This window comes from Crinia signifera, chromosome 6 (genome assembly GCF_055691185.1).
Source record: "Crinia signifera chromosome 6, ASM5569118v1, whole genome shotgun sequence".
NCBI lineage: Eukaryota > Metazoa > Chordata > Amphibia > Anura > Myobatrachidae > Crinia > Crinia signifera.
In genome coordinates this window covers 238,508,338-238,528,144 of record NC_139222.1, presented here as the reverse complement: position 1 = coordinate 238,528,144, position 19,807 = coordinate 238,508,338, and the positions used below count along the sequence as shown (strand labels likewise).

Here is a 19,807-nt window from a genome sequence, read left to right as displayed (position 1 = left end):
AGATGAGGGAGGGGGTCGTTAATGACACGTTGGATTGCGCATCGTTAATGACATTGAGTGTACACACAATAGCGCCTAGTGTGTATGGGGCATAAATCCCTTTATGCTCCTACCTCCAATCTGTGTCTTCACAGCTACCTCTGTCCATAGTCAGGAAGTTTGAAACATTTTTTTTCACGTTCTGCTAAGGAGTAATTTGGTCCGTCGAGTGGACTCACTGGCGGTACTTCACATCAAAAAGGTGGGGAGGATTTAGTCTTTTATATATACTGATATATTATTGCTAGTTACAGAGCTGACATATGCTGGGTCAACCTCAGCTACCCCAATTTAGGAGTGACAGCGCGTCTTACCCGCGCTGTCACTCCTCACCCACTCTCATCCCTTTTCTAATACCTACCCTCCTATGTTCTTAATGATGTTCCCAGCCATCTTAATGTGCATGGCATACACAGTGATAGATGGTTATCATGATCACCCAACTAAATTCAGGATCAGATTTCATATGAGCTGCACGGACAGTGTAGTGGTTAGCATTACTGCCTCACAGCACTGAGGTTATGGGTTCTATTCTTACCATGGCCCTAACTGTGCAGAGTTTGTATATTCTCCCCGTGCTTGCGTGGGTTTACTCCTGGTACTCCGGTTTCCTCCCACAATCTAAAATATACTGGAACTGTGGGTTAATTTGCATCAGACAAATATTAACCCTAGAACGAATGTGTGCATGTGGTAGGGAATATAGATTGTAAGCTCCACTGGGGCAGGGACTGATGTGAATGCTCAAATATTCTCTGAAAAGTGCTGTAGTATATGTGTGCGCTATATAAGAAACTGTTAATAAATAATTATGTATAAAATGGAGTGCCCTCTTTAAAACAGTATGCCAGATTTTTTGTTTTGGATGTCTGCGGCAGGCATGACTTGGGGAAGCCTGCAAAGCATCATCTGTTTCCTGTAGTGATAATTATTCCTTGAAGACAGGAATGATGAAATGAACCCTGTTTGTTAAGGTGATAAAAGGAGGAAGACTTGCACTGTTCCCAAGGGAATCCGTCTACTCCTTCACATTTCCAGAGTTCTTGTATTGTTGATCTAAATTGCAGAATTCATGTTTTTCAGCAAAGTAACCATGGGGCAGATGTATCTTCCTTGAAAAGAGATAAACACGAGGGTGATAAAGAGGGATAAATGTCCAGCCAATCGGCCCCCAACTGTCATTTTCAAATTGTACTTAGAACATGACAGTTGGGAGCTGAGTGGCCCCACTTTTCATCCTTTATCTCTTTTTAAGGCCTAATACACCTTCCCCATGGTTCCCAAATGAATTTCTGTACTTTGTGCTATTGAATGTAAGGTAGATTTTGTAATAATGGCGGAAATTAAGTATATGTATGTTCAGAATCCCAATTTACCGATCACAAGCCGGAATGGTTAACTGTCTAATTCTCATGTTTATCTATTGCAATTTGCCCTCAGTTATACTTAACTGGCAACTCAGTAGGTGAGACCCGATACAAGGAAGCCGTCTGCTGAACACGTCCTTTTGTAGATCAAATGTCACATCCAAAATAACACCTCATCTGGATCCTCAGTGGCAGGCTCAGGCCCGTTAGTTGACACAACAGCAGATGGTGCTAAATTTAGGCTGGCATTAAATAAGTAAAATATGTAAACGCACTTAACCAGGGCTGCTGGTAGGTAACATGGCACAATCTCACCTCATTTAAGGCACAACTGTTCATATGTAGGCTGTTATGCTGCTAGTGCATTATAAGTATTGATATACTGTAGCATTTAGGCTACCGTGAGATCTATAAAACTGCATTGGGATTTGTGTAACGTCTTTGTGCAACATTGTTGATGTTTTTTATTGTATGACTTGCATACGATCCCCCTTGAACCGCCCGGTAGCTTCCCAGGCAGCAGGATCGCATACGATACACCGTACACAGTACTTTTGTATACAATGTACTGTATGCGAACCATCATGTGGGATCTGACAAATCCTTAGTGCAGTCCTTGCGATCTCCGGCTCCGATCTGATGCGTATGGGACCACGCCATTGGATCTGAGCCTGAGCTAAAACACACCAGATTTGACATTTGATTCCTCGACCCAATCCATCAAAAGTGGGTGGAAAGGGCCCAAGTCGTACTAGTGTATGGGGGCCTTAAGGCTGTGCATATAATGGATTAATAATACATTAAGCAAATGGGGCTTGTTTTATGCGGGCACTTGTTTAGGAGTCGAGCAGAAATATCTAAAGGTGCGTACCCACGGTACGATTTATTTTCCGTATGATATTGTATAAGATTTCCCAGGAAAGTCCCAGTGGTCAAAAGCATAAGATTTGTGCTTAAAATAACGTACAATGTGCATAAGATATCATATACGATATGACGTCACAGCTGTACTACACTATACTATCTTATGCTTTCTAGCCAGAATTGGGTTGCATGTTCACCCGAGCAGCTCCCTGCCAGACGACCAGCGGGAGCGCGCATCGTACGTCAGATAGTGCGTACACACGGTAAGATATAGTGCACTATCTAGCATGCTATTCGAAACTAGCTAGATAGTGTGCTAGATTTTGCACTATATCTTACCGTGGGTACGCAAGGCTTTTCTCTGCAGGTATCCTAGTTTTTCAGTTGAGCCTCACAGCTAATTGAATCTACCCCTAATTGTTTCAGCTATTGAATATATTAGCAGTCTCTCAAATGTAGCCCAATGCTTTGGATACAAAAACCCAGATTTAATTGAGTATTGCAGTTACCTGCGCTGAATTAATTGGAGCAAAAGGATGTTTTTTTCTTTTAGACTTCAAACATTCAGCCTTGTAACTGCGACAACAAATGAAGTGGTACAGCGGTAACAGTAAAACATTGGGTGCAGGGGTCACCTTGGAGGGCTTGGCTTGAACCAGTTTGGTGATGTGTAGAAAGTTGTTGAGAATTTGTTAGCTGTTGGCGAGACTGTGTATGACAGAATGCAGGCAGGGTGGTGCTTTCTTCTCATGTTGTGAAAGACGGATTGTTTAGATTGCTGAGAGACTTTCACTAAGTGGGTGGAACTGAGGTCATCCCAGCTGACAGTGACAGGTGATTGTCAGGGGAATGTAATCCCCTCCCCCCCTTTCCCTGGTAGCCTACAGCTGTACTGTGTGTGTTTGTGTGTGTGTGTGTGTGTGTGTGTGTGTGTGTGGGTGGGGGGGGGGGGGGGTGGTGTTGTGTTTCATTGTGCTCCAGTATTTTGTAGTATGGAACTGTATCTATAAAGCAGGAATACTCTTTCAGTATAGTCAATAAAAAGTCAGTATAAATAACATGCAGATTAAAATGATGTAATGTATCTTTAACGAGTGCTAACATAAAATCAGTATGAATAAATAATCTGCACGGAGTCAATGCCTTGAATTTCACAAGAATAGATAATTATTTAATATCTAGATTACAGTGAGATGACTTATCTGCTCCTGATGCGTGATTTGTGATGGCCGGAAAGGGAGAAATGTAGAAGATTCTGACATTTTGTTGTCCTCTTTCATTTGTAGAACAGAAAAAAATCTGCCAATATTCCTCTTATATACTGTAAATCTGCGCTCATATAGACCTATCACCATTCAAACCTAATGATAGCCTCTTTGTTGCTAGGAGTCATTTTCTGACCCCCACCATTAACTGTTCTTAAGGAAAGAAAATGGAGGTTTTCATTGAAGCTATGTGGCTGCTTTTCGCAGCTGAGCTTTGCCAAGGCTTCCCCTTATATTTAGAAGAGCTATTTTCAGTCTGGGTGCCCAGAGGGACATTTGGCTTGCCTCATAGACTCCTGCTAATGCGTACAGTCTCCTCGCTAGACAAATGATACCAAAGGGAACCCATTGCTAATGCTCAACATCCCTTTTTGGCAATCTGTCTGGATGTGTATAATTTTGTGGGATTTCACAATTTAAATGTACAGTTCATGCTAAACAAAAAAACCCAAGCTTTGCAAACCATCATTAATTAACCTGAATTAAAAGAAAATAATATGACTTTCAAATGACTGTATTGTGACCCCTGTTTTGAGTGTTTCTGTTGCTTGATAGTAACTGAAGCACTCATCATAATGAAATCACGTATACGAAGACTTGTTTTTTTTTCTATACCGGTATTTTCTCTGACATCAGCAACAAGATGAATACATATGGTGTGCTTTTTTTTATTACATAACCTAAATCACTGCGAGAGAATTAAAGAATCTTGCTATTTACAGTTTGCCCTTTAGTTAGGTTCTTTAGACAGCATTTAATGATTAACATGATTTAGTAAGCAGAGAGGTTCTGGAATGAGCTCTTTTTTTCACTGTGTAATACCGCTGCTCACTCACTCATCTACCTCCCTATGACATTCTGAGAGTCTATGGGGTATATTCAATGTTCTGGTGGCAAGTCATCGACGGCGTGAAGTGCCGATAACTCAGTCATATTATTCAACTTAGTCCCCTTCACTCGCTGTTCCCTGAGGCGAGTGTGGCCTGTAAAATGGAGGGGCTTGCCACAAAATGCGGCGGACTCCCTGCATTTGCGGCCAACTTCACTGTTTAAGGTGATCCTCGCCGTCCTCATGGTGAGGATTTGGCCCTTACATTGAATACGGTGAGGGGGTTTGACAGCAAGGATGGCTTATTTCCGGTGAGGAAAAGCCATCCGCTCCATACAAACCTCATCGCTGGCAGGATTAAATACTGCCCTATGTCTGTAGTAAACTGTTTCTGGAAGCCAGAACATTTATCTGCTCTGTGTCTTGTGACATCCTCCCAATCCTCCTCCACCCTTCTGCCATCACATGAAATGCTGAGAGCTGTGTCCCTATGTGTGCCCTCAAAGATGGTACTGAAAGATAACGATTTGTAGGCTGATATAAAGGACATAGACATGCTTAACATGCATTTAATTTGCTTCATGGAGAAAACAAAAACTGCGGAGATACAGCTTTAACAAATCTCTCATTAAGGGAGGTCATGAGTTCGATTCCCACCATGGCCCTAACTGTGCCGAGTTTGTATAGTCTCCCCGTGCTTGCGTTAGTTTACTCCCGGTACTCCGGTTCCTCCCACAATCTAACAATATACTGGTAGGTGACATGGCTTCCAACAAAATTAACCCTAGAATGTCTGTGTGTGCGTGTACATGTGGTAGGGAATGTAGATTGTAAGCTCCACTGGAGCAGGGACTGATGGGAATGTTCAAATATTCTCTGTAAAGCGCTGCGGAATATGTGTGCGCTATATAAGAAACTGTTAATAATAGTAATAAGGGCATATCCCATATGAGGATCCATAAAATGTATTAATGTAGAATACATCAGTACATAAAGGGTGTGGGGTTAACCAATAGGATTTAATCTGTAAAAGTTTGTATATTTATGATCATAATAAATGATGGGGTTCTAGACTGATGGATAATAAATACTAAGCTATGTTGAGGCTGACCAAGGCCTGCCCTCAAGTGTTTGACCTTGTCAAGTGTGGCAGTCTCGTGTAGAACTAAGGCAATATTGAGACTTGAATTCCAGTCACTTGTGTACACATGATGGCCACAATCTAATTTCTGTAATCCGCCATATTGGTAATAAAGATCATTGTAATGTGGTAGTGAGGAATGGTAAGGCTTGCATCATTGCGGAACTTATCAATAACTGGGCCATGCCAGGTTTAGCAAGGGGAATATTCCTGATTTAAGGCATGTAACTGGATTTTGTTAATGGGGCATGTGCCTATCCAATCACCCTTTCATTTTGTCTGACCCTACAATGAAACCTCAAGTTTTAATACTGTGCAGGTTGTTAGGGCAGAAGAACATAAGCTTGCGTTGGTTTTTGTCCTATAGAACTATATACTTTAATGATCTATTTGCTTAGATGTTAAGGTTGAAACTTTTACACCCACGGTAAATAAATTGGGATAATTATATGTACACTGTATGCGGGTAATGATGATTGTTACTCTATTGTTATGTTATTTTGTTACTCTGTTTGATTGAATTCAGCCATTTTCCTTTTTTGCTGCAAATTCGGATGAGCTGAGCCCAAGCCTTGGTTGGGTTCTGATGAAATGCTGGTTCTTTGTGTTGACAACATGTAACTGGAAGTTCTCCTGTGCTGCCACAAACTACAGTGAGACTAGGTTCTCTGAGCGTGCAGACACATAAAATGTTCCTTTGTATATATAATATATGCTTTTCTCTCCTTTTTAGGTATATGTGGAATTTGATGACCTAGAGTGGGATAAACGCGAATGGGTGAAAGTATATGAAGATTTTACAGCCTTTTTTGTGGAGTTCCAGCTGGTCTGGGCAAAGAGGAAAGACCCCAGCCAGGCTCAGGGATCAAAGGTCAAGCAAGTCCAGTGGCCTGCCTTGGTAAGTAGGAATTTCTATTGTCTTTCTTTTATGGCTTTATCTGTCAGTGTGTAATTAGCTCGTCCCATTTTCTGCACATTTTGCTTTTTTTTCCTTAAGGAAAATGTGTGTAAAATATCATCTGTAGTTTATGAACTTTAAATGTTCATTTTATACCATTGCTACAGCTGTTACCGTATTGTGTAGATAAGCAGGCATGCAAATTCTATTTCATATAAACTGAACAAGGAAAATAAATATGAAACGTGTTAGGTCACAGCAGGGGCTTTAACCCTCACAGTGGCTGAGGCTGGAATTGGTGCATTATATGAATGTATTATATGTAGCACTGCCATATGTACTGGCATTTCCAGGGCAATCCCAGTTTTTTCCCCCCACCAGAATCCTTGATCTCTGTATACTTATCTTCCTACGATTCAATCTCCTTGTCTATTTGGATTATCAGGATTAGTTGGAATAGACAGAAATAGGAATCAAAATCTGGCTTGTAAGGGATGGACAAATGGTGTCCTATATATTATATTTCCACATGTCACAAACTGCCTTTCAGTACATCCATGGGGTGTACGCTGCTGCCAACTAGTAAGAGACCAGAAGCTTGCACTCTGTTGTACAGCCAGAGTAGTTACGTACTACCGCCGTTCGTTGGAATGTCAGTAGCCTTTTATTCATTTAGGGATGTTTGTATTTTAAGGTTAACGCTCTTTAGGTGAAGCTATGCCCCTCACTGTATTCCTTTGACTTCCCCAGGCTTTATTGAAGTGACACAGTGATATGATTCAATTAGAGAAAAGTTCTTTAATTTTTGCCTGTTCAGCATAAAAGTGTAATTGCCGCTATATGACTTGACAAAGAGCCACTGAGGCACGAGCTGTCAGCTGACTAGATCACATCACGCGGTGTATGAAAGGCATCCTCTCAAAGTGCAGGCTTGCCATGGTGATGCAGATGTACGTACGGAGATGGCCTGCTAGATGCCATCTAACGTTAGGAAAATGTCCTATACAATTATGTTTTCATAGAATGGTAATCATAGGAGTGACACGAAGGGTATATATGTGTACATGGTACTAAAAGATACGGGTAAATTCACCCTAATGTGTAATAAACATGTGGCAGGTACTATAGATGCACTTTGGCAGGGACCAGAGGGAATGGTCATAAACAGGCATGTGTATATATTATACACACATACATAAATATATAGTATGTAGCTGTTACCATTTCCCGCATAGGGACTGCTGAAAATCGGTATGTCGGTTTGTTACTGCCCAGTTTGTTTTATCACGGTTTCCTATTGTAAAGCACAAAGGAATTTGCTGTGCTATATAAGAAACTGTAAATAAATAAATACGAATGCATTAAATGCGCAAGATGCAGTCAATAGGTTTTCTTTTATCCTAATGATTGCTGCATCGCAAAACTCTTGAATTGACAGCTCCACAGCCACATATTTACTCTGCGGAAAGCAACTCCGAATGCAAAAATGTTTAGCTTTCTGTTGGAATTCTGTATGTTTCCACTTGTCAGACATTGGATCTAGTACAGTACATATCTGTGCCGTCAGTGGCTGAGATAAGATGTACATTTTTCATGGTCACTTAATCAACCATTTACAGAGAACTCTATCTTTTTAGCACTATGATGTAAGGTAATATGATGCATATGCCATGGTAAAGAAACACCTGCATATTTTCCCTAGAGCCATATTTTTCCATGTGATGTCCATAGTTGTACTAAAGGTGCCCATACACAGTACAATTGCTGGGTGCGATGAGATGCGCACTCCTGCACACATCTCATCGCACAGCTCAAATAGTATGTGCTGCACATTCTATTTGTACTAGATTGCATCTCATTGCATTAAGGTGCCCACAGACACATCAATTATCGAATGCGTTTTGTACTTTTTAAGCACAAATTGCATCTTATGTACAATTATTGGATGGTGTTTATAGGCTTGTGCGATGCGATAAGCCCAATATTGTATGTCTAAAAAAGTACGTGCTGCACGTACTTTTTAGACTACATCTGAAATTTAACATTACAAACATGGGTTCATCACATGCATCCAAGTGCACATCTCATAGCAAGCTGGAAGAAAAATTGTATAGAACCATTGTACAGTCAAAAACGCATAGCACAGTACAATTGTAGCGTCTGTGGGCACCTTTTACAAAACATATGCAATGTAGTCCAAAGTGCATACAATAACTTTACCGTGTATTGGGCACCTTTACAGTGATATCTGTGTATACATTGGAGACTTGTTTACGTCTGTTGTGAATGCAAGCCTTCACTTGGTGCTATGAGAGAGGCTTATTTTGTGTTTGATGTATGAGGATAACCATGCAGTCCTTGTGGTCATTTTATTTATGCTGAATAGACCACATTGGTAGCTTTCCCCTTTTTTGAGCAGTGATCCGTATACTTGTAGATCTACAAACAGACCATACATATACTGCAGAGGTATACACAGTAATGAGCTTTAATGATAATATTCGTTGACTGTGTGACAATCATTTGTGTCTGCATGTATTATTTTGCAACCCATGTTTTGCCTCCTGGCTTACCAGATTTGAACTCCTGTTTAGTTCTATGTTACTAATACTCCTTTCACACCCAAAACCCTGGGTCCAACATGGTTTCAACCCATATCTCGGAGGAATGAAACCCTGTTCACACCACAGACTGGATCCTGGTAATTGCCTGGTCTTCCCTTTGCTGGCGTGTACAAATCACATGTTCTCCAATTGCTGATTATCCAGCTCTCATGCTTATCATGCTGTTAGTGTGACCCGTATCACACCGTAGACTGCTGAGGTTGTTTTTCCAGTTTAAGACATCCCGGGTAGACCCTTTCACACCAGACCTGGGCCATAAACACACCGGCAATGACTCGGATTATATGTTTGATGTGAAGAGGTATTAGTGCTATGTGTTGCTGTCCATCTTTGATTCGTATATGTAAGATTTAGAGAAGCTCATGTGGATGTTCTTGCTTTATCCCATCTCTTGCATTGATTAAGAAACTGTTCAGTATTCCGAAGCTAAAGCCAACTGTGATATAAAAATTCCCTGAGATGGCAGGAGGGATAATAACGCTATAATACGTGAGCAACAGGCTGCAGATTTCCATCCCCCACAAGACGCAGGGTAATGGGAAAGTAAGGTTCACTGTGACTTGACAAGGAGAGCAAAGATGGAATGGAAATGAGCAACGGGGACAAAATACTAATTGCTGCTCTCTTATTGAGCCCAGTGGTACATTTGTTCATTAGGAGGTTGCTGGTTGGCAGTTCAATTACAGATCTCCTTAGTTGGAACATGGAGACGTTGCTGTGCTAAGCACTCAGCAGGTGTGAGGCTCAAACAGACAGTCTTTATGCTGCGGTTTCCCTATTACAGAGTTTGTTTCACAGGATTTTTTCCTGAAATTCACCCAGAGAGGTTCAATGGTATAGCATTAAAATCTCTACCCCTCTCCTCCACTTCCCCCCCCTCCTTTTTTTTTTTCTCCCGCCCACACACATTTAAATTACATCTCCAGTCTGATTGGTGTTGGGTGCGCGGGGGGCACCAACATTACAGTGAGGCTTTAGTGGTTGTATTATTTAATTTATTAAATTCCTTTCTTACAGTAGTTTGTAAAATCCAACAAATTGGCACAACTGCAAAAAGCCCAGATCCAGGTGGCTGATAAAGGGGCAAATATGGGCAAACTGAGAGACCACAAGCCCTAGCTTTCTGGGTTAAACTATGAACCTGGTCAGTTTGGCATTCTTGTGTTTATACCCAGTCCAATCTGATTGGTTGGAATTTTTACCTTTTAATGTTTTAGATCTAAATATAGTGCATTGGTTGGATAATTCTATCATGCCTACATTAACCAAACAACAGTGGTATTCAATTGGTCCCATTTATTTGCCTAGATGAAAAAATGGAAGTGATAAGCCGCTATTGTATTAAATTGCAGGCTTTTTCGTATATTTTTGTAGTCATTTTTGCCCAAGCCTTCCAAAAATCCGCCTGAAAATGGGTGAAAAGAGGTGGATTTGCCGATTCACGTTTACCTGTCCTAAATTTTTCGCCTAGGCAAATGCTAGGTACTTTAATTCAATAGGGCAAATCAAAATTAGCCCTAACAAAAAAACAACAACATTTGATTACACCTCCAACACTGCATCATGATCTAGACCAGTGGTTCCCAACCCTGATCCTCAAGTACCCCCAACTGTGCTCGTTTTCCAGGTCTCCACACAGAAACACAAGAGAAATAATTAGGTCCACCTGTGGATATTTTAAAATGTCAGTGAATAATGAGTACATCTGTGCACCTGCAGGGTGACCTGGAAAACTGTTGGGGGTACTTGCGTACCAAGGTTGGGAACCACTGCTTTAGATATCATGTTAGTGAAGGATTTAAAAATAGCTATGGGGTCGATTCAATAATCGGTGTTGTGACTAGTGCCGAGGCATTTTCCGATTTAAGTGCTGTGTGTGTCGTGCATCTCGCACAGCTGCCAGACTCGCACCGCGTTATAGATCAGGCCCCGTAAATGAAAGCAGGTTGGATGTACCTGCACCAATGTCACAGGCCCCTACTGTGCATTGGGTAGCACCCTGCACCATCCATTACCAGAGTCTGTGACTTCCTGCCCGTTGCCTGTCTCACAGTAACATTTAGATATTTTAGCTTTTGAACAGTAGGTGATAATTTGTTTGTTCCATTCTAACTGTGTAAGCAAAGTATTGCTCCATATGTGCCAATTTGTATATTATTATTTTAGCACTGGAACATTTAACCTCTTAAATGGGCCCATACGTTCTTTTTGAAAGTTAAACATTAACCAGTGCTATTGTTGCTGTGCTTCCCGTCCGCACCATTGACATCCCTCCAGCATACATATGTAATTGAGTAAATGAGCTATTGTCATTAGCATTTCACTAGTTGTAGATCAAGTCACCTTGCCCCTTTGTATTCATGCTCCAGTTGTAATGCCCATTTGTCAGGCAGTAATGTGATGTGAGGCCATTACCTGGCAGCTAATGTTTTCCTGGAGAATGGGATAGACTGGTACAGCTTTTCTCACACACTGGCTGCCGTCATACTGACCAGACTGCATAGCTGTCGGCAGTCACATAGTCAGTTGTTGTGATGAAAGCACCATAGAAGTGTGCAGGCAGTGAGTACACGGATTGTCCTTCTACTATGTCCTTATACCGCCTGTCCTGGCCTTTTGATGCATTTCAAAACTTTGAGTGCCAACGTTGCTGGAGAGATCCTCAAAATATCATCTAAAAAATGCCAGCGGCAGTCAAAGCGACTGTTCTTCTTTTGGGGGAAATAATATAGAATTAAACTTCAATTAATTGACTTGGCTGTATTTGTATTTATACTAAAAGAACAATCGCTGTGAGCGACGCTGGCATTTTTAGTGCATATTTTGAGTATCTCTCACAGCAACGTTGGCACATCACTCACAAATGAAGTTCAACGTATTAAAAATATGACCATAATATATGGGGTAGACATAATTCATGCTTAGAAGCAGAAAAAATATATACTCATAGAGGGGTATTCAATTAGTGCAGACTTTGGTAATTGTCTCTGCTTATTTATGGCAAATTGGGATTCGCTTTATTTAATTGGCCTACCATCAAAAAAATTAGCTGCAGATCCATACTTGTTTTCCACCTTTTCTGGCCAAAATGTGTCCGTTGTAAACACTTTTGAAGGCAATAATGGCCATAACTGAATAATTGTGCATCAAACTGGTTTCAATTCTTTTTGACTATCTGAAAAAAAAAAAAGAGCTAAATGAACACCTGCTTTGTAGTAGTTACATTTTACTATTTATATGCGTGACTTAAATATATTTAAACCTGCTCTCCTTGTTATTTTAACAATATGGTTGTTATACTATACACTTATAGACTGACTTAAATATATTTAAACCTGCTCTCCTTGTTATTTTAACAATATGGTTGTTATACTATACACTTATAGACTGTCTCCTAACTTATGATCGACACAAAAACAAATGTAATGTAAACAAACTATACTTAAAATCAATTTTGACATGTGAGTCGTTTCATTTCTGTCCTCCATCAACGAGCTCTGATACAAATTACTCAAACACATGAATTAATCAGTCTAGGCCTTTTTATCTTCCTAATTAAATATTTTATACATCTTTACAGTTAATGGCCATGTCTAGTTGCTGCCATATTGCTCTGTTGTGTTCACAAAGGGGATACATATGACATCCTGGCGGTGGGGATACCGGCGGTCAAGACAGACCCCGGGACCTTGATATGGAGAGTCCGTACAGGTGTTTCATGAGGTAACACTCAACCTAGCTCCGTAACCATAGTCCTTCCTGCTCGCAGCCTGACTCGCACCCTAACCCACCCTCTCTGCAGCTCCCTTCACACCCCACCACACAGCATAAATCTGACCCTAATCCACATCGGCTTACTTACATTTAGGATGCCGACTGATTCTGGTGTTGGCATCCTGATCCATTTCTGAGTCCCGGCTCCGGTGTTCTGACTGAAGCTGGGATTCAGTCATTTCAGTTCATTTTCAATTGTCAATTTAAAATGAAAGGAAGGCTTATCTGAATCCCATAATGATTCTCAAATCCTCACTGATCACAGCACAATCATTAAAGCAATTATCCACCATAAGAAATTATCGGCAACAGGAATACAGCATAAACACACTTGGGTGCAAAACCCCAAAACTGTATAAGGTTTATGGAAATTTTTTTTTTATCGTCGCCCTATTGAATGAGGCTCACAGGAAGTCATACAATATGACGCTTATCCGAAAAAACGACCACACTGGATACCAGCACTAGACTGTGGCCCTTATTCAGATCTGATTGTAGTACAATTTTTTTGGGAAAATGGGCAAAACCATGTGCACTGCAGGTGGGGCAGATGTAACATGTGTAGAGAGAGATTTGGGTGGGGTGTGTTGAAACCGAAATCTTAATTGCAGTGTAAAAATAATGCAGCCAGTATTTACCCTGCACAGAAACAAAATAACTCACACATCTAACTCTGCACATGTTACATCTGCCCCACCTGCAGTGCACATGGTTTTGCCCATTTTCCAAACAAATTTGTACTGTGATCAAATCTGAATAAAGGCCTGTATCTCCTATTCGCTCACCATTTATATGCGCAACTTCATAACCTAGTTTCTAAAGTGCCCAAAAATCTTAATTCACCAAAAATTACATGATAGTCCAGGCTATGTGTTTTTGTTTTTCTGTATTTATTTAATACCCCTTTTTCAATAAACTTTTAACCCGGGTTATTGACGGGGCAACCTGAATGTTTGGTGTGAAAGGGTCTGAAAAAAATAACCCAGCTGGGAATCGGACCCTAGTAGCCATTATAGTTGAACTGGGTCTGACCCGGTTGTGACACAGGTTGGAATCACCATTTTGGTGGAAAAGGGAAGATAAGCTCCTGTTGGTGCTAGATTTTGCCATACTTAGCTGTCTGGTGAGGATATTGCGGTGTGATTTACGTGAAGGCCTGGTGGTTGATAGTCTACCATAGCACAGATGGTAAGAAGGGCGTCAGGCAGTTCTTAATGAATCTCATGTAATGGACATACAAAAACATGGCAGTGGGGTGTAAAATGGTCTCCAGTCTTTAATTCTTTCCACACTTGACTCCTTTAGATATGGACCTTTTATGTCATGTGGTTATCATGTTACTTTCTTTTTGTTTACTTTCCCTATTGCATGTTTTCCACTGGCATTAAAAGCATGCATTCACTAGTTATTTACTATGGCTAGTAAAAGCATGGGTGTGGTGGTTCGACCTGTCCCAGTGACCCTTTACCTACTTCTACTTGCATTTTGGGAGGTGTCATGGTAGCATCATTTGCGTAATGCATGCTCCATTTACTTACCCAGAAACATAGAATTCAACTGCAGATAATAACCACTTGGTTCTAAACACATGTACATGCACACACTATGGTTCATTATTGTCCAGAGCCAGTGGTTCGCAACCTCGGTCCTCTGGACCCTCCAACAGTGCACGTTTTCCAGGTCACCCAGCAGGTGCACTCATTATTCACCAACACATTTTAAAACATCACAGGTGGAGCTACTTATTTCACCTGCGATTCTGTGAGGAGACATTGAAAACGTGAACTGTTGGGGTGGTCCTGGGGACAGATGTTAAGAACCACTGGTAACATACCAGTGTATTCATGGAATTTGATACAGTGACACGCGAAGGAAACCCACGCAAGCACTGGGAGAATATACAAACTCTACACAGTTATGGCCATGATGGGAACTGATTCCATTATCTCAGTGCTGTGAGGCAGTAATTCTAACCATTGCACTGTACTGACCTTGCAGTAGAATCTCCTCTGCTTACAATCCCCAAAGTCTATAAGTGTACAAGTTACTACCACAGTAATCTTTGTATTTTCATCACATGGCACAAAAGCCACTATTTGGCAGTAGTATAAAGTAAATGCTGTGTGTCAATATGTCCAAAAGTACAATGTGCATTTGTTGTGTCATACACAGCCGCAGCGTCAGATATTTCACGGCAACTCCGTCTCATCTCCCACGATGACACTATTAATGATTTGTTACTGTCTGCATTTGAATGGCAGAAGTTGGATGTAAGCCCGTTGTTATAGGCACATCCCCCTAAAGATAATTACCCACGCTACCCCAACCCAATTAGCCACGGACCTGTAGCTTCAGTTTTAAGCAGCAAGATCTATTCAATTATAAGCCTATTTCCTCATTTGGTAAGCCCGTTTCTGACACAAAAGCTCTGCGGCTTATTAAATTCTGCCCTAAGGGCTAGTACTACTGCTTTTCCATACATCTGATTACTAATTAAATGGCCCACTTTATCCTATACTTTTCTTAATACAAGTTCTAGAGTCCATACAGTATCCCTTCTCCTTATACACGATCCAGAAGTACAAACAATGCTGGAATGTGCGTGGGCATGGCCTGTACCAGCGGCTTTGTGGCGTGTGTAAAAGGGGTGGAGCCTGTTCAGCAGCAAGTGTGTCGGGTCAGATGTATATGTGTGATGCCACCTGTGGAATGTACTTAGGACATGGTTGACTTCCAATGTCAGTCTAAAAAGGAGGAGGCCAAACCGAGCATTTAAGTGTAGTTTTAAAAAATGTATGCTCCTGTAGCAAAGAAAATAAATAATTATTCAGAAATGTTTTTGTACTGTTTATTTTTTTTATTTTTCTTAAAACCCAAGATCAGGTGGGGAAAGTGACGGCATAAAGGCGCCTCTGTGGCTGTAATTAGATGTAACAAATCCACTTTAATGACATTTTGCAACATTTACAGTACAAGTACATCTTTTGACTGTTCTACAGCACTTAACTTTTTCATCTATACAGGAAAAATGATATATAAGTGTACTGTAATACGTTGTAATGTGGCATTCACAGTGGGAGCACTGAAATTCTCTCCAATGTGTTTTGTAAGCTAGTGATAATTCATTTGAAGGATGAGCCAGTCTGGTGAAATACCCTGATTACCATAATAAACGTATGATTAATAGTGCATTACTTATGGTAATTGTAGCATGTTCATTGATTGTTTCCATTCTAATTTCACTACCAGGTTATAAACGGCCACAGTATAGACGTTATGTATGTGGGTCTTTTACCCTATTATTTATGACGTCTTATTACATGTCAGTGTGTACAGCAGCTGGGCTTAGTCTTTCCTCTTAACAACTGTTAAGAAAACAAAGCATTTACTCGTTTGTGGGCCTCACCTTCATTAATTGGCCTCAAACTAGGTAAAAGATAATGCGATTTGTGCTGTGTTGTCCTAGAATTGTGCCCATTGCCTACCCAGTGTGGAGGCAGCCATGTTGTGTACTAAAGCTGTATTTATGATGTAGGTTTATCATATACCTACTGTAGGTATTAGGGACATCACTGAATAATATCATCAGTTCACTCTGCCTGTCAAAAGGCAGTCCTCTCTCCCTTGTATATGACCTGCCATAGAGACGTGGCCTGGCATAACTGATCATTATTACAGTTTATTTGTATAAGGCACCACAAGTGCTTTGGAGCACCGTACAAATGCCATACATGGGAGTTAGGCCAACAGGGTCATTAGGTCGACACAGGGAAGTGATGTAGGGGCATTTTCTAGGGGCATATCACTTAGAAATCGCCCCATAAATCAGGCGTGCTATAAATGTGACCTAGAGATTTCTTCCGCCTGGCCCAGATCTGTTATCGTTTTGTCACCCTGCAATAATTTCCTAAGGTGACGTTATTACGCTGTAGTTTTGGGTACATGGTAGAATGATCCTCTGGCTGCCACGTGGCATGATCAGAGCTTGGGTGGCTGGATGTCATCGGGTATTATAATAAGCACATAGGAATTATGTGTGACTTTTATGTGCATTGGGTTACAGAATAAGTATTGCCGCAGATGTTGGCATATTTCACGTTTTGGGCTATATCGTTGACTCTCCGCAGAACACACTGTGGACTTTTTATTCTTATTATTAAAAGCAAATCACAAAGCAGTGTGAAAACGTTTAGTTGGAAATGGATTAGTTAAAGATGGAGCTATAAAAAATCCTCCCAGCCTTGGTGTGCCTGCTGGCAGGATGTCCGCCTCTTAGTCACGCTCTTACTGAGCTGAGACTCCCATATTAATCATGTGTCCTGACTCTGCTCATGTACGTCAGGTTATGGTGAACACTCAGTAATATGAGGGGTTAATTCATTACTCAACAGGAGCAGAATGGTCACTGAAGTAGCTGGGATGAAATAATGGAAATGTTGAAGTAGTGAGCACTCCTGCGGTCTGTAGTGGTTTTCATACACACTTCAACAAACAGGCAGCGACCTGTCCAGGACTGTTCCCTTCCTGTGTGCACACCCTCCCCCGTCACAGGCCCTCATAACAATAGTTCATTTTATTATTTCATTCATTTAGTGCTACTTCTCAGACAGAGGCTCACGGAACATATTCGCAGTACAGTCGCTGCAGGGTCCTAACGCTGGTTATGCTGGATGTTCTTCTCTGTGCTACTTAAGGTCATTCAGCTTCATGTATGAATTACCAAAAAATGTTGGCAGTCTGGTCACTTAAACTGTAGTCGCATTATTTAAAAAGGCAACTGCAGTCTAAGGCAGGATGGGGGGACAGCCGCGCAGCATTGCGGGGTGGCGGGCAACGCAGGCGTGGTCAGACGATGTCTGCGATCCAGAAGGTGGCAGCCCTGCGACTAGCTTTGTAGCTAGGCTGTGCAGCCAGTGGACTTCCCTTTTTATTTATTTACAGTTTATTATATAGCGCAGCAGAATCCGTTGCGCTTTACAATAGTAGACAGTGATCAAACAAACTGGGTAACAACAGACAGACTTGGAGGTAGGAGGGCCCTGCTGCAAGTTTACAATCTATAGGGACATAGGAGGGAACCCTAACCCTTAATGTGCAAGTGCTTCACTGTATAGTGAGTCGCTTGCACAATAGTGATGCGCCCACAAAATCTTGCATGTGCATCGCGAGGAGGGACCCGGCGAGCAGAACAGCCATGGCCTGTGCTGGGCTGTCCCCTTCAGGCTAGTGCCAACAGTTGTAGTTTTGCGAATATGCCCAATATAATGATATAATATAATTATACCTGGGTGATACTATACCCAGGTGATACTAAATATGTATAAACACATGTATTTAGTACATCAATATTAGCATGTGGTCTGGTGGAATTTCATATTGTGTGGTTTATCGGGTACTTCTAATATTAACATTTACAGGATTAGGATTTTTCTATTGTCATCCCTGACACCTGTGATGTAGCGCAGCTAGTTGATGATAATATTGGGGAGAATCCACTTGATGTCCGGCTCCGCACAGATCAGGCAGTTGGAATATTCAAAGCTATCACATGTTTAAAGCTTTGCACAGAAGAATGTGGCTCTAGTGGAACCCCAGGTTCTCGACTGCATCCTCGACTGCTATGGTGCCTAGAGGACAGTGTGGGAGCTACTTGTGTAACCCATAGCAACCCCTCAAACTATTTTCTAACCTGCTCTAGATTAAGACAGTATCCGATTGGTGCATTGTTAATTGTTTTTTTTGGTTTGATCTGTTATGGACTCCTATGTGTTTTCTGCTTTTCCACAATGAAATACATCATACCTTTTGATTGTCTGTAAATACCCAGTTTGTTGTATCACTGTCTCCTATTGTAAAGCGCAACGGAATATGCTGCGCTATATAAGAAACTGTTGATAAATAAAATGAAATGTACAGTAGATATCCCTTTAAAGTCTCTCACTGCACATGCTGCAAAGTAATCATCAGCCTTGTTCTGAATCAACAAATCAGCTCGACACATTCTAGATGATGTGGCGTCAGTGTAGCTCTGAGGTCATTATCCAAACCGAGAAATTCTGCCCAGACAGCTCTGCCCTTGTGTGAATCACGCTCCTTCCCCCAGCCAAGATTTGTTGAATCTGAAGTCTGGGAGGCCAAGGCTCTCCAGTTTCAGCATTTCAGTCAGTGCAGGGTTTTATGTGAAGAGCAGCCTGGTGGATTCAGTACTCTCCAGACCGCTGAGCCTTATTTTCAGGTGCACCTAGCCAAGATCATTACCATTTCTTTTATGAAGTGTTTTTGTTCTTTCTTGTATTTTTTATTTTAAATGTATATTGGAAAATGTGTGAATAGTTTCTTCACCAAATAAAATGAACAATTAGTTCTCATACTCCTGCGATGACACAAGGTGTTAGTGCTGGAGCCTTTGGTTCGGTTCCAATCCAAGGCGCTATCCGTGTGGATCCGATTGTAGGCGTGAATCTGAGTAACACACGAAGCAGCCAGAACAGCAGAGGAACATGACAGCCACATTTACTGCCTAATGCAAATACTAGGATTCCCATGAGCCAGTGCTCTTCTGGCTGCAGCTACATGCATCATAATTGGTATCTTCACTTACACCTGCCCAATGTTGGATGCAAATGATCTGTCTAAAACAGGCATCCCATCGTCATATACATGACTCAGTAGCAAAGAGGTCTGACTACAGTTCACGCCCACAAAACGGATCTATTGTTCACGTTGGGGAAGTAGCCTGCCAGTTGGTTCCCAGAAACCAGCATTCCACCGACCTGAGAACACTACACACGTTGCATCTGTACAGGTGCGTATACATGCGCAGTTCATTCTGAATCGCTAGAGGCGACGCTATTGACATGGCTTGCGAATCAGGCCCAGTGAGTTCTCCTTCTGTCTTTGTGTATAACATCCCATGTTCCTGTTGCATACTGGTAGGTTACTTAGCTCCTTTGTAGCATGAACTCATGTGCCTACATCTGATTGTAGAGTACTGCAGGACATTTTG

General features: G+C 41.4%; 1 protein-coding gene across 2 annotated transcripts in view; it reads left to right on the top strand.

The window, feature by feature from the left end:
- Positions 1 to 19,807, top strand: part of JMJD1C (jumonji domain containing 1C) — a 228,243-nt gene that overhangs the window by 84,733 nt on the left and 123,703 nt on the right. For both annotated transcript variants that reach the window (XM_083149157.1, XM_083149158.1), the window contains exon 2: positions 6,239 to 6,403. In XM_083149157.1, the coding sequence (XP_083005283.1) occupies positions 6,239 to 6,403 (165 nt within the window). The remainder of the gene's footprint in view (positions 1 to 6,238; positions 6,404 to 19,807) is intronic.